The 15,194-nt window shown below is 48.0% G+C and overlaps 1 protein-coding gene across 6 annotated transcripts in view; it reads right to left on the bottom strand.

The window, feature by feature from the left end:
* Positions 1-4,351: 4,351 nt before the first annotated feature.
* Positions 4,352-15,194, bottom strand: part of NFYC (nuclear transcription factor Y subunit gamma) — a 61,933-nt gene continuing 51,090 nt past the window's right edge. For 5 of the 6 annotated variants that reach the window (XM_057706992.1, XM_057707010.1, XM_057707000.1 and 2 more), the window contains 4 exons: positions 12,271-12,429; positions 9,026-9,133; positions 6,519-6,578; positions 4,352-5,558 (listed from right to left, as the gene is read on the bottom strand). In XM_057706992.1, coding sequence (XP_057562975.1) covers positions 5,127-5,558; positions 6,519-6,578; positions 9,026-9,133; positions 12,271-12,429 — 759 coding nt within the window. In that variant the 3' untranslated portion in view covers positions 4,352-5,126. The remainder of the gene's footprint in view (positions 5,559-6,518; positions 6,579-9,025; positions 9,134-12,270; positions 12,430-15,194) is intronic. The other variant, XM_057707032.1, reaches the window with a different exon arrangement.

Here is a 15,194-nt window from a genome sequence, read left to right as displayed (position 1 = left end):
GCTCTTTCCAGAAATGACATGAATTTCTAGATTTAAAAGGCCCACAGAGTGTCTAGTAAGATGTCTTTAAAAACAAAACTACATCTAGACACCTTATAGCCAAAGTGTAGGATAACAAGAATAATAAGGAAATTCTAAAAGCCACCAGAAAGAAAAGACAGCTTGTCTACAAAGGTCCAATAATTGAATTGACAGTAAGCATCTCATCAGCAACAACAGATGCCAAAAGACAGTGGACTAGTATCTTCCGAGTGCTGAAGGCAAATAATTGTGAACCTAGAATCCCACTCATTGCCAAACTGTCATTTAAAGAAAGGGCAAAAGAAAGCCATTTTGACACATTCAATATCTTAGAAAGCTTCTGTCCCACGGACCTTCGCTGAAAGAGAGAGGCACAAGGGCTTGGGAGCTGGAGAGATGATGTGGCTCAGGGCTTCGGAGGGAGACTGGGCTCTGTTTCAGACCTCTCCTCAGCACCAGCCAGCCGGAGGAGCTCAGCCCAGCCTGGCTCAGCCTGGGCCCAGCTCAGGTTCTCCCCTCCTGAGTGCCAGCCTTGCCGTCCTCTTATCCCCTCATGGCAGGGGCCCAGCACCCAAGCTGGGGAGTACCATTGCCATTCTGGCTCAGAGGTCTCCTTGAGGAGGCCAGGCCCAGGTTGCTCACGTGACCAGGCTTTGCCTTGCCCTCCACCCTGCGGTCCTCTCCTCCTGGGAAGTCAATGAGCAGTGAGACACAACCTAGGTCCCTATGTAGGAGTTGGAGGGGTGGGAACTTTGATCCTCTGTAGGAAAAGAATCACTGTCAGAGGGGACGAGGCCAGTGGGGCTAAGCTGGATGGGACGGGAGACTTCTTAGAGCATCTGGCTCCACTGAACCAGCTTGTGCCCTTGGGTAATTTCTTAACCTCTTTGAGCCTCAGTTTCTCACTAATGAGCAGAATACCTACCTAAGGATGTGAAGATGAAATGAGATGACCCATCTAGATCCCAAGCTTTAGCTCTATTTTCCTACACAGCAATGTCTTAAAAGAATAATCTCCGTTGAATGCCCCCGCTTAGCATATCATCAGTGCTCCGCAGAAAACTGTTACCAAGAAAAAAGCGACAGTGAGAGCCAGTGAGCAGAGGCAGGAATGTGTGCAGTGTTGGAGGCCCCATCTTCAGGGAAGGGTTCGTGTTTGTTCACTCACTCATCAGTTCCTGTCATTCTCTCGGTGCCAGGCCCTGAGCTGGGCTCTGGAGGCACAGAGATGGCCCTGAACTGGAGGAGGACCATCGGTGAGGAAGACAGCCAAAGCCAGAAAGTTCTAACATACTGTTCAGAGCCTAACTGGTCTTGTGTGTGTGGTCTCTCTCCCCTCCTTGCTCCCACTTTTCCCCTGCCCCCAACCCAATATAAGCTCCGTGATTGCACAAACCTCACCTGGCTTGTTTTCAGCAGTCCGAAACAATGTCTGAACCACAGAAGTGCCAAAGAAATATTTGTTGAATGACTGCGTATATGAACACTAATAATAGAGGCTGTAGAAGTTGCTATGAGAGGATCAAAGAGGTCTTTGCTAACTCTGCCCTAGGAGTTAGAAGTTTCTCAGAAAGGGCCATTTAAATTGGGCCTTGATGGATGTATAGGAGATCAATAAGTGAAAAAGGAAGTAAAAAGACATCCAGGTGTTGAGGCCAGTACTTCTGAAAACAGAGAGGTGAGTTCAGGGACCAGTGAGTAATTGAATGTGACAGGAGCATAAAGTGCAGGGGAGAGGAGAGTGGAAAGACGCAAAGCTGGGGAGATAAGAAGGGATGTCAAAAAGTTCTTATTAAAATCTAACCACCTACCCTGATGTAATACTCTGGAGAGGATAGTGTTTCCAGCCCTCACTGTTGCCCCAGGAAGATCCTTCCCTTCAAAAGTTAAGTGTCTTATCAGGAAGAAGGTTAAGGATCTAGTACCCCTTGAGAAAGGGGACAGTCCCTAGAGTTGTCTCAAGTTGGGATAAAGGTGGCACAGGGCACCTCCCAGACTTGGGTGAGTGCTACATGCTGCCCTCTTGTGGCCTCAGTAGAATTAAGCAGCAAGGAGGCTGGCCAGGTGGTCTGTTCATAATCCCAAGGGCCTCCAGTATCCAGCATCACCCTCTGGGAAAGTTATCCCAACCACCAGCTGTCCACAGGCCAGATCCAATTGCTCTATTTATTCCATGTATACTCAAGGCTGGGCCAATGGGTTTGGTGAGGCAGAGCAAAAGGACAGTTCATATTTATAAAGTCCTGTGTACACACACACACACACACACACACACACACACACCCCTTTAGCCAGAAAGCAACTGTGTATGCACAGGGGGTCAGGAGACCAATGTTTTGGTTTTAGCTCCACCTCTATTCATGGAGTGACCTTGGGCAAGTCACTGCACTTCACTGGGCCTCCTATGTCTTCATCTGTAACACAGGGATCACCATCCTTCTTATTGTCTCCCCTTGCAGGGTCACTGTGAAGATCATTGGGAGGACGGATGCTGCAAGCGCTAGGAAAAATGTTTAAGAGTGCTCCGGATGTAAGGGGATCGTGCTGGGTATTAGATAGGGGCTCTCTTGGGCTGCACCAAAGTGTTTGTTTACACCCGCATGGGCCCTGCTGGCGGGGAAATTTAAAGGGAACGTGCTCAGTAAGACAACTGATCGAAACATCTCCAAAATAAGAATGGAAGTCTGTAGGAAAATGGGGACCCTTTAACTGGTCTGAAATTCCAACTATGTTTGGGTTTTCAGGAATGAGTGGAAGAGCAGCAAGGTGGGACAGTCCAGTGGCCTCGATATGAGAGGTTAGCCAGGAAATGAAAGAGCCGAGCTTCTGCCTTTTCTGTCTGAGCCCAGCATCCCTTCTGGGTGCTTCTTGTTCTCAAGAGCTCTCTCTTGCATCCTCTCCACGTGGGGCTGGGCACATGCTATCAGTGAATTACTTGCATGTCTCACTGAGAGACATGTTTGGGTACAGGACAGTGGGAAAGGCCAGATGATCCCCTTCGGAGAAAAGTCCAGGGCTGGAATGAAGCAGGGCAGACCTGACTTCTCATGGTGACAGTATCACCTGCTTCGTCCACCTTGATGACACTGGAGGGGTACCGTGTATCCCAAATCTTACAGCCAGGAAAATCTTTGCTTTTGCTAAAGAATGTTATTTTTCTTTCTTTTAGAGTGTGAACCTCTTACCTGGTCCCATCTCTCTTTTTGCTTTGGTGGTCAGGAAGCTCAGGATCAAATGTGAAACCTAATTTTAAGAACTCTGTAGGTCTTTGCAGCCAGAGTATTTGTTCTTATTTTCATTGATCCCAATTTCCTACTCAACAATATTCTTCCTAATTCTAATCTGTCATATTTTACTATTTCACTGTGTACGTTTTTAATGCAAGCCATCTTATTTTTTCTTGTGGAGTACGTAAGGTAAGGTACACTCAGGTAAATAACTGAAAATGAAATAGATGACAAGATGTCTAAGTGCTTACATGGTTAACAGTGGGGGATATCTGGTGAGGGAATTATGAGGGCGTAGGGTGAGACTTGAAATAATCTAATATTAAAGGCTCTTCCCTATCCCTCCCCCACACCTTAAAAGTCCCCAAAAAGGAAGCTGCCTAGGGTTTTATGACACATTACTGTCTGAGAAGAAATCAGTACTTATCCTGGCACCCAGTTCTCTGCTCTTCCCATGACAACAGGCCTCATCCTAGCTGTAAATGGCATGGTGAAGGTAAGAAAGATGGCTCACCACTGGCCTCTATGGCCAACAGAGGCCAAAGAAGAAGTGGAATGCTGCTTCTAGTCTCCCTACTTCGATTAATAAGAAGCAAGCCCTGGCTATAGAACCCTTCTGACCTGCTGGCTGACAAGGAGCTTGGGCTGCCCTTCATGGTAGATGCCATGCCTCTGGTAATGGGCGTGGCTACAGCAGGCCGCTCAGAGTGCCAGCCTGTGCCAAGGTAGGAGTGCAGCGATTTACTCAAGTCCTTGCTCGAAGGATGGAGAAAGCTTTCTCCATGAGAGATGCTCTCTTGACCCTCAGCCAAGGACACAGGCGGAATCTGGCCCATGTGTCATAGGCAGTCCAGGAAATAAAGCAGGCAGGCAACTCTGAGCAGCAAACAGATTCTGAAGAAGTTCATTTTTTAAATCAGCTGAAGACTTCGATTTGAATCAGATATGCAACTCAAGCTCCCTTAGCTGTGGACATCCCTTCCTCACAAGGGTGCCCCCCTCCTTCACAGACACCGAACCTGAGGGCAAACAAACCTTTCCAAGCCTTTCCCAAGCAAAGGGGTCCCATGAATGTTCCCAGACACAGAAACCCAGACTCCAACTTATCTAAAATGAGATTTATTGCATTTCATGCAGTTTGAAGTCCATGCAAAGGAGACTAGCACAATTTTTAATGCATTTAAAAATAAAATTAAAAATGGGGGGTGGGAGCAGATGCACAAAGTTCTAGTCTCCTTGGGTCCCTGGAAGAGAAAGGTTTGGGAATGGAACCATCCACTCTCCATGGCAAATCAGTCTCTTAAATGCAGGGAATGTTCCCATGGCCTCTGGATGCAAATCCACAGAGCTCTGGGGCAAGAGCAGGAGCATGGGGAGAGGGGCACTAGTGAAAAAGAAGCTACACACGCTCACCTAATTTTACCTGAGGGCAGAACAAGGTGGCAAATCCTCGGGCAGCAGCTGTTCTAAGAGTTAGGAGATTACATACACCCCTGAGGAGATCTGCTCCTAGAAGAAGTGGCGGTAAGAACCAAAAGAAGAAAAACAAAAGAAATATTTCTTCATCCACACTCTTCAAGAAAATGCCATAAATATGTTATTTAATATTTTCATTTCATAGCATTGGACACACAGCTCAGCATATTGAAATATTGATTCCTTGGAGGAAAAAAAATGGGAAAAAAGGAAATAAAAAATATTGCATCTTTCTGTTGGAGAATCTCGGCCCCCAGGCGTGGGGCGTAGTGCACCAGTGTCCTAGCCTGCAGGAGGCGCTGAGGTCGGCAGGGTCCTCTGGGGAGGGAGGCTGTGCCCATTCGCCCGGGGCTGTATGGCAAAAATTGTGTTGGGTGTCCTTGGCCTTGCCAGCTCAGGCCCTCAGTCGCCGGTCACCTGGGGGGCCTGCCCGTCGGAGGGCTGGTTGGCTGACTGGATGAACATGGGCTGGGCGAGGTCCTGGCCGGCAGGCATGGTGACTTGCTGGATCTGGTAGAGCTGCTGCGAGGGGTGGAGAGGAGAGAGTGAGGTCACCCCTGGGAGAGGGGCATGCAGCTCCCTATGGGCCTCGAGTTGGTTGGGGGCCCCAGATACCTCAACCACCACCCACTGCAAGGCGTCAGAGGGAGGAGGGCAAGTGGAGCTCTGCTGGGGTTGGGAGCAGCAGACACAGGAGGCACCAGCCCGGTGCGAGGGGGTATGTGTGGTGGGCGGGGAAGAGGTGCAGGGAGTTGCATTTCCTGCGGCTTTCACTTCTCTGGGCTCTGCCTCTCCCGTTAGCTCAGAGCCTCGAGCTTGCTGCACGCTGTTCCTCTGTGACAAACACAAGCAATTCGAACCACTGAACTAGCAGCCTGGAAGTCAGCATCTTCCCAACTCTTGGTAATCCTCCCTGGCAGGGGCAGCAGGGCTCACCCGCTCTCCTCTCTTCCTCAGAATACCTGGCTCAGGCTGAGGCTACACTGAATCTGCATTTCCTGCATGGGCCCCGATGGGGAGGCAGGTCACCTGGGATTAAGCGCTTACTATAGCCAAGACCCGTGAAGATGCTCGCACAGCTACTATGGAAGGTTAGGGCCAACTGGACACGATTTCTCAGGTGTTTTCAAAAGAAACCAAAAGCTAAGACTCCCTGCCACAGGAGTGCTGGCATGTGAGCCTAGCATCTGGTGCTGGTACAAGCCAGAGTCGGGCTCTGATGCCAGCTCCGCTCCTTTCTGGGCAGCAGAGGACACAGGCTTAGGCATGTTACCCTATCATGTCCTCAGGGGTCTCTGGGACCATAGTGCAAAGGGAAAGGCGGAGGGAAAAGGGAAGATTCCTTCCTCACATGAGTTAAGAATTACTGAATTCCAGGCACCAAGAGAGCTTGAGAGGTCACGTGTTCTCTGCCTTTCAACTAATCCATGTGATTAAAAAGAGCATGGCTTCAAGAAAAACTATTTCTAAAGAAGGAAACAGGAGACCTGCATGCTAGTCCTGGTTCTGCAATGAAGAGCTAAGCAAGCACAGACAAGGCACTTCCCACCTGTAGGGCTCCGTTTAGTCATCTGTGAAACGGGCACTGGGGCTATATAATGGCTAGGATTATTTTCAACTCCCCCAAGTCTATAAACCTAGAGGATAGGCAAGACTGTTGTTTTAACAATTTCTGTCCACTCACTGTTCATAGATGATGGGACAGTTGCCCTAACCATCCAAACCCACAGATATCACCGGCTACCCCGCCGACAACTCCTCACCCTCTGCCCCTGCGTAGGCTGGGTGTCCTACCTGTCCATCCGTGAACTGGCTGAACTGCTGCTGTCCTTGCTGGACCTCTGTCTGTGTGATCTGTGGGAATCAAGACGGCAAAGTAGGCAGATGAGCTCCAGGGTCTGGTCCACTAGTCCACCAGCCCACCAGCCAGGAGAGGGTCAAGAAGATCATATGGACAACGATATAAAGTGCCCAGAACGAGGCCTGGCATAGAACAGAGGCTTGATGAGTAGGAGGAAAGCAAGGGTCCCTCCCCATCCCCTAGCACTGACAGCTACTCAGAGCTGGCACTACACAGAGGACCCTGGAGCATGCAAAACACAACTTCTGCGACCATCTCTCTTAGTGTCCACCTAACCAACTCGCCACTAAAACCACTCCCTTACTACATGGTCTTTCTGGGGCCTGAGGCTCAAGTCAAACAAAAACATCTAGCTCCTTGCTGCTGACAGGGCAGGGCATAACATTTATGATTTAGGCAAAAACCCTAAGAGTCTGTCTTTCAACCAGTGAAGGCAGACTGCAAAACACTGGGGAAAGTGGTGAGTGGTCCCTTTCATTCTCGGAAGGTGGGCTCCAAACCAAACCCGTATCACCCAGATTATCTGTCTGGAATATGAAACACCCTGGCGAGCAGGTGGCCTTGGCCCTGGAAGCCCTTGTGGCAAACCTATGAAGTACTTTTTCCGAGAGAGGCCACATGCAACCCTCTGGGCCAAGGGGGGGAGGGGGGGTAAGGAAAACATTTATCACACGTACTTAAAATCTTATGTGGGCATTTTAAATACATTTTAGAAGAAATTTACTGACGTGGAGAACTGCATCACATAATGACAAGTTGCTGGAGACAGCTTGGTGGCCTAGAAAACAGACTGAAGAATGCTTGTGTGCGTATGTTATCTACGGAACATTTGACTAGCTAATGTTTTCTGTGTACCTTCTCCTGGAATCATCACAGACACCCTGCAAGGTAAGGACTGTCTTCTCGAGTGTCCTCACAATGGCCAAAAACAACCTGCTGATCCTACCTCTGAGTCTATGAGGACAAGGGGACGGGTGTGAAAGGGCTTCACGAGGGTTTCTTACTATCCTTCTTTGTTCTGGGTCTTTCTCCTCCCACCTGCTTGAGGGCAGGAGCTAAGTTTTGTCTTTCTATCTCCGAGTGCAAAGTAAGTATTGAAGAAATATCTGCAGAATAAATGAATGATTCTGAGGACAAATGGGAAATGTTCCTCATAGATGAGAAGGTTTTAACTGTGCCCTGCGGCCAGCAGGACTGCCCCTCACACCAGTTGAGAAGAGTTTAATTTACCTTTAAATTCCATTTACATATTGTTTATTTAACATTCATTCAACAAACATTTACTGAGCACCTACCACGTGCCAGGGTGTTATAATTACAATTTGTTGTTGTTAGCAGACTCTGTCTTCAGGTACCCTCTTCTTGCCTCTCTCCTTCCCCTCTATACACCCAACTCTTGACATGTTCTGGCTTTAGTTCCTGGTCCCAAAACGGACCTCTGGGGAATCAAGAACTCTTCCTTCTCCTTTCCTCCCATCCTGTGCCATAGACAGTTTCTGGATCCCAGAAACTTTCAGACTCTTACAAGTTTAAAAAAGAAGGGTACACTAAAGGGTGGGACCAGTCTTGAGATCCGATTCCATGTCAGTGAGCCCCAGGAAATTAGGGCAAAGCCCAAATCTTTATGCAAGCCAAGGAATGGGTTTAAAGTGGGCTCTTTAATGATCCCAGAGACTATATAGAACTCAGAAGCCCTGCTTTTGGCTCATTCCTCGTATTTTCCCAAGTGAGATCTTTGGAGACCTGCTCTACAAACTTAGCTCTGTCACCAATGTCAATAGATACATCACCAGAAATGCAACTGGGCCAGACGAGTCCAGCTCTTAAACGATCGCTGCTTTTTTTGGGTCTGAGGCAAAAGAATCGATTAACAATGCCTCCCCTTGTCCAGCATCCCCCCTCTCCCCTGCAAATAATGCCCACACCCCCCAACCTCCAAGCCCAGGGAGGCAGCCCCCTCAGCACCTGTGGCTCACAGCTTTCAATATCTTAGGGCATGCGAGGAGATGAGGGGACGGTCTCTGGTCAGGGTACATGAGAAGGTGGGGGTAAAAATCTAAGTAGCTTTCCAAGGGGCATAGGAAGTGCCAAAACACAACAGTCACTCATGTTTAAAGATGAAAACTCAGCCTGACAATGAGACAGTCTATCAAAACACTCCCTCCAGTCAGACCTGCACACATACACATCAGGCTTTCTTCAAGTATCCATGAGGCTTCCCCTGCCTTGAGTGTCTGGGTCCCTCGAGAACGAGATGGTAAGAGACACACTCTGAATCCAAGGTCTGTCCCCTGGGGTACAGAACAGATGTGCAGGGTGTGGAGGTGGCTCTTGCTGAAGAATGAGGCATTGAGAGAGTTGTGTGCTGAGCACTCCCTTCCAGTCAGAAGCCAGCTCCTGCTGGTCCCCAGCTTAAACTCCGAATCTCTGCGGCACATACCTGTTGAGCATTGGTGGCAAGTGTCTGGATCTGTCCCTGCACAACTTGCGTGCCTGATACAGGCTGGGCTAAGCGAATATACTGCAGTTGGCCAGCATTCAGCTGCACCTGGGCAGGGGCAGAGACAAGCAGACCACAGCAGACTGAATGTAACCTCAAACAAGCAAATTCTTCATAATAAGAAATGGTGATTGTCCCCAACCCGCCCTCACCACCACCCCTCCAAAAAGGCTAACCCTGGAAAGTTCCTTTTCAACAGAAATCAAGACAAGCAAAACCATAATATCCCTACCCCGTAAGTCACACAACACAAGAGAGAGTATGTTCCTTGAATGGACTTGGAAAAAATTCCCAGATGATCTTGTCATATATGTGAGAAGAGCACGGCTGGACCCGCAACATTCACTGGCTCTTAGCTATTTGCTCACAGTTTATGTTAGGATTTTACGCCAAAGACTGTCTGACATTACCAAAATGCCTGTACCTTAAGTGCTGGGGCCTTTCTCCCCTCCATCTCCACCCTTCCCCACCCCTGTTCCCAGGACGGCTGACCCAATACTGAGAAGAGCCCCAGTGTTTGCCAGGAGCCCAAAGCAGATGGCCGTCACTCCGCACCACAGCTCTGGAAGTGCCCAGCCCCATGCTGCACATTTTGGAAGAGAAAGCTGGCCTGCTTTAGCATCTCTGTGCCCAAGAGCCAGGACCAATGGGGGTCTGTGGGACTTTTAGGATCCTTGGTGTTCAGCATGAGCTTCTGGCCAAACACCTCCCAAGGGGAAGCTAAATCAATAAACCTTTCACAGAAAACCCCATCATGAGAAACTAAAGCTACAAAAACGCCCTTAGAGTCCCTCATGCTTAAGATTAAGTCTCAGATAATACAATAATACCACATGCTGCATTTAATTGTGTGCTAAAAGCCTTAACTCAGGCTCTTAACGCTCCAGCGTACCATGAAAGTATTAGTGTTCGAGCGTGGGGGTGAGGAGAGAACCAAGGCAGCTACAATGTGAGAGGAACTGTGGCTCAGCAGCGAAAAAAGTCAGCAAAGGAGGACTACAGACAGTCACACTCAGGATGTGGGGAATCAGAGGAGGACCAGGAGGACCAGCAGATTTGGCCTCTCTCTATCCGGGGGCCCAGACACCACTCTCCCTGGCTGCCTTGCCTGCTCTTCTTGTAAGGGTGAATGTCTTGAGGGTAACAGGCAAGTCATGCCTCTTTGTCCTGGAGCACATTTTCCCCTTGCCTTCAAGAGCTAATTTCATTGCAGGGACTTTTACTTCCATGAGAAAAATGCTGATAGGATGAACATTCTGCATGCAGTGCTAAATCAAACTGTTTCTCTGAAACTTCAGCCTCGATGAAGATTTGAACCACCAAGAAAAGACTAACATTGAAATTCCTGGTAGAACATTCCAGGAATGCTTAAGGCACGATGGAAGGATATAAAATCTAAATCCGTTAATAATATGGTTCAAAGGAGATAGGGCAAGATACTGTGACCTGTAGTCATTTCTCTCCTGAGAACATGCCAAGAGGAGCTGCTGGGAAGTTGTGATGCCAAGCCTAAACTCCCCACCACATCCCATAGTACGGCTTCCAAGCAACATTAAGTTGCTTATGGGGAGGAAGACAGCTGGGTGGAGGCTTGGGAAACCTCATCTGCCGAGAGTGATGGCGGCTGGTCCCAGGACTCACCAGAACTCCTGTCAAGGAACATGGGATGAAAGACTGAAGCCTTGTCCCAGGAGTGGGGGAGGTATACTGCCGGCCATAGGGATTTTACATTTCCCAGCTGGGAAGAGCTCTTTGTAGAAACTCAAATGTGACTGAAAAGCTGTGAGCCAAACAATTCCAAGTAGTTCTCAGAAGTAAGCTCTTCTTTTAGCCTGGGGTTTAGATATCTGGTGATGCTCTGCCCTCCAGTCCTCTACCACAAGGATAGGCCTGTGGACCCTCACACCTTTTTAACATTAATTACGGGGCAAAGAAGCCTAACCCTTGGGCTTTCAAAAGAGGAGCAAAGCTTCCTTCCTGAAAGTCATCACTAATACGAGTGCCCTGGCGAGTTTAGAAATGCAGATTCCTGCAGAAGGTATACAGTGAAGACCAGATCCTGAATTCTGCAACAAGTCTTTTGTGCCCAAGAGGCTTTAAAAGACTCAAGTTAAAGTTGTTACAAAGTGCAAACTCTTCTCTGGCTTAGATGAACTTGTTTTGGTGCCCTCACATGCAAAAATGAGAAGCATTTATGAGAGAAGTCATGGATTGGTGGCTGCAAGGAATCTGGAATTGATGGGCATTTGTGAGCGTGTGTGGTGTGTGTGCGTGTGTGTCTGTGTGTGTGGCCACCATCCCCACCACCCATGCAAGAAAGAAAGGGAGACTGGGGATGGGGGGCGGGGGGAGAGGTGAGAAAGAAAGATAAACATAGTGGTGCACATGCTGCCCTTTCCTAAGCTTTCTCTTGGCCTATTACTCTGTTAACTTAAGAACAGTTCCCACAACAGAGTTGAGGATACTTCCTGAGCTTTCTTCAAAGAGGAAGTGGTTAACCAAGTCCAAGTGAGTTTCTGTATCTGCCTACATTTCATTTACAATAGGAAGGGCAAGGCGCAGGAACAGGCCTGCTCCATGTCACTCATTTTCCACATTTTTTGTGGCAAACTGACCAATGAATAGATGGCAAGTGAGTGTTAAGACAAGGACTTTTTTCTTTTTTAAACAAAAGAACAAGCACAAGTGAAAAAGCCAAAAAATCTAAGAAATGAAATCCCTCAAGGCACACAGGAAGTAGCAGTCCACAGTAAAGGAATGGATAAGTTAAATGAAAGCCAAAAATACACTTTGCTGCAAGCTCCACTGGGAACTGACTCATGAATATGCAACAAGTGTATTTATGGCCTTCTTTATACACCTCCCTCTTATCCTCTGCAAATCAAAAGACAGCACTGCCTCACAGGGCCTTTGGGCCTTGGCATGGAATAGTTACACGGTTACCATGATTTCTCTGCATAGGTGGAGTGGGGGGAAGTCCAGAAGAGCTGCCCCAGAGCGGTGAGCCTGAACCTGGATTAAAGGAAAGCAGGGAGCACACAGGGAGGTAGGCTCTGGTGTGGGGCAATGGGAATACAGGTTTATAACAAAGCGTGTGTACCTGTGTGTATGTCAAATCTGTAACTATTTCCTGTTACACTGCTGTGCACAGGGCCACCCAGGCCGCAGGGCCGGGCAGGGCTTACCGGAATCTGCTGGATCTCTCCTGTGTTGGTGATGATCTGCTGCATCACCTGCATGGTCTGCCCAGTGCCACTCTGGGCCTGCTGCGCTTGACCTTGAGGCTGGGCCTGGACAATCTGCACCTGCTGACCTTCTCCAACCTGCATGGTCACGGGTGTGGTCTGGAAGGAAGAGTGGAGAGAAAGCTGATGGAGTCCCGCCCAGAGCCGTCAGGCCTGCCAAGGGTTAACGAGGAGCGTGAGCAGGAGCAAACCCCTCGGTGAACTGCCTGCCCTCATCTCAACACGAACAATGCTCGACCTACAGGGTCCTCTGGCCTCACAGCGCTGCTAAAATCACCCTCCAAAACAGAAGACAGGAAAGCCGAACAGATTTTTAGGCTCAGAGTACAGAATATTTGCCTCGGCCCCAAATACCTCTATACTTCAAATGCTGCAACTCTTCACGGCCCCTCCAATGATAGAAAGGCACATACGGTACAAAAGAATCAAAAGCAACCATGATAATTTGCCTGATACGTGGCTGAAGTCAAGTTTGGAGCAGGTGAGTCTGGAGGGCAAACTAAATGGAAAGTGGGGTCAGTGTGGATTAACCCAGTTCAGGACCCTGGGCTCCTCCTCAGGCATGCAAGACACTGGAAGAAATATGAAGGGCCCACTGGCATTCACCCCCATTCTAGCAGCAGAGCGACTCCAGCTCACACTGGCCAGCTGGCTGCTCTGGATCACAGCAAGGCTTCCCAAGGGAGAGGCGAACTCCCTTAAGACCTGGACACTGTTAAGACCTGGCTCTTAACTGAGGCTACCCATAAGTAACAGAATTTAATAAAGCAAGAATTATAACTTTCTAGAAACAGGAACCTCAGATTTAAGGAATTTCTGTCTAACATATATGAAGATTCTGTGTCTCACACACACTTAGAGGATTGTCCAATGAAACCTGCTCCTTTGAGAGACAGTAGCTTGAAACTGCCAAAAGGATCAGTCATTTCTTTAAATCTCAAAACTTTAGCCCTAGATGTGACCTTTAGAGATGCGAGCATATCTTGCTCATCTGGCAGTGGTGCTAATGGAGCCTTTTAATTACACCTGCACCCCAATCCCTCACTTTGGATATGATTTCTCCCCACTCTGAATTAAGAATCACCTCCTGAGATGACTCTGAGAGTCTTAATGAATCCTGGGCTTCAATCGATGTTGCTACTCTGATGCTCTTACATTCTGACTACATATCTGCATCTAAAGTTACAAGGGAAGGGGATAATGTTCTGGGAACTGTAGATGGGACTCAAGGCACTACTAGATAAGGAGAAATGACTACAAACTGCAGGAGGGTAGGGAAGAAAGATGACAGAGGGCAATACATGCAGTGTGCTAGGTCAACAGGAAACACCTCCTATTCTCACACCATGATTTCCAACTCAGCCTGTTCCCCAAACCTCTAGGAATTAATGTTCCCAAGTTTATGACAAAAAACACAGGATTTACTTTAACAAAACATGCTTTCTTCCAACTTTAACATGTATCGGTCCTGCAAAGGTATCTGCACTCAACTGCAAATAGCCATTCCTACAGGTCCATGGAGGTATAACACAGCACAAGGCCACCCTGAACCAATCAGACAGTGAAACAATAGCTGGGAGATGCTGGGAGGAACAAACTTCACCGTCCTCACAAGCCGTACCAGCTCCAAGCTGAGCAAGTCTGGGGTGGCAGAGAAGAGGTAGATGAAATTCTCACTGACTAAAAAAAATGCATACTGCCAACTCATCACTGTACTACAAACTCAATTTTCCCGAGAGGATTTCCAAGGTACTTCTAAATCATTTCAGGAAAATGAGGGCTCGTGTTAGCATGGCAGATGTCAAATCACGTATGGCATGCCCTGCTGTCGGGGCACAACAGCCATGAGCTTCTTAGAATGATCAGCCAATCAGACCCAGCTCTTGGCAGACTCCCTTGAAGTTTGCCCTGTACAGGGGTAAAGCCTTTGGCAGGTAAAGTGCTTACCACTGCAGAGGCACAAGCATTTGCCAAGGAAGGTCCCTCAGGCATCATGGTGCAGTGGATGCCTTGGGGCAGGGAATGGGCTGTGGTCATCTTTAAACCCCTCCTGCCTAGCACTGTGTCTAGCCAAGAGCAAGCACTCAATAAATTTCTGTTATGTGGATAAGAAAATGAGCAGGGAATAAATCCTATAATCACAATTAATATTCAAATCTACCTTTGTCTCAACTTTTTTTCTTTAGACAAACCCAGCTCCTTACCAGAATACACACGGCTGTTTAGGATGTGTCCTCTGCCTATCTTTTCAACTTGCCTAGATGTTCCCCTATGCTGACTGCACCCTCCCCTCCTGCCACTCCCTGTGCTGACTCCCACCTCCAAGACTTGGCTCATGCTGTGCCCTCTCCTGGGAAAGCCCTCCTTCCCTCCTGATTCATCTCCATTATTCCCTCTAAGACCCACATTATTCCCTTCAGGGAACTTTCTCTGACATCTTCTTCTACCTCCCTCACATCTTTGTTAGGTAGCCCTTTTGAAGTGCTCCCATAACACCCTCTACACAATCCTAAGAATATCTTACACTTCCCACACGGCAAGTGGTGTAATCTTCAAGTATTTGTAGCCCCAACTAGATTCTTGAATTCCTAAAAATAGGGACTGTTTTATTCATGCTTGTGTCCCCAACATATAGCATTTAACTTTACCTAAGAGGACACAATGTTTGATGAATAAATAAATTAATAATTGACAGGGAATCTGGAGTCAGAGCTCAGAAAACATAGTTCTCTTCAGCCTCTCATGATCCCCAACAATGTGGATGTTACTGCTTTCACAATAATACTGAGAAGGAATCTTCTGATTACTACTGTAAAAAGAGAAGGTCACTTGACACAAATTTGGTGGGACAGAGAAATGATGGG

The sequence above is a fragment of the Hippopotamus amphibius genome, chromosome 1, assembly GCF_030028045.1.
Source record: "Hippopotamus amphibius kiboko isolate mHipAmp2 chromosome 1, mHipAmp2.hap2, whole genome shotgun sequence".
Classification (NCBI taxonomy): Eukaryota; Metazoa; Chordata; class Mammalia; order Artiodactyla; family Hippopotamidae; genus Hippopotamus; species Hippopotamus amphibius.
Note: the sequence above shows the minus strand (reverse complement) of the source record. Positions and strands in the feature narration are given on the sequence as shown.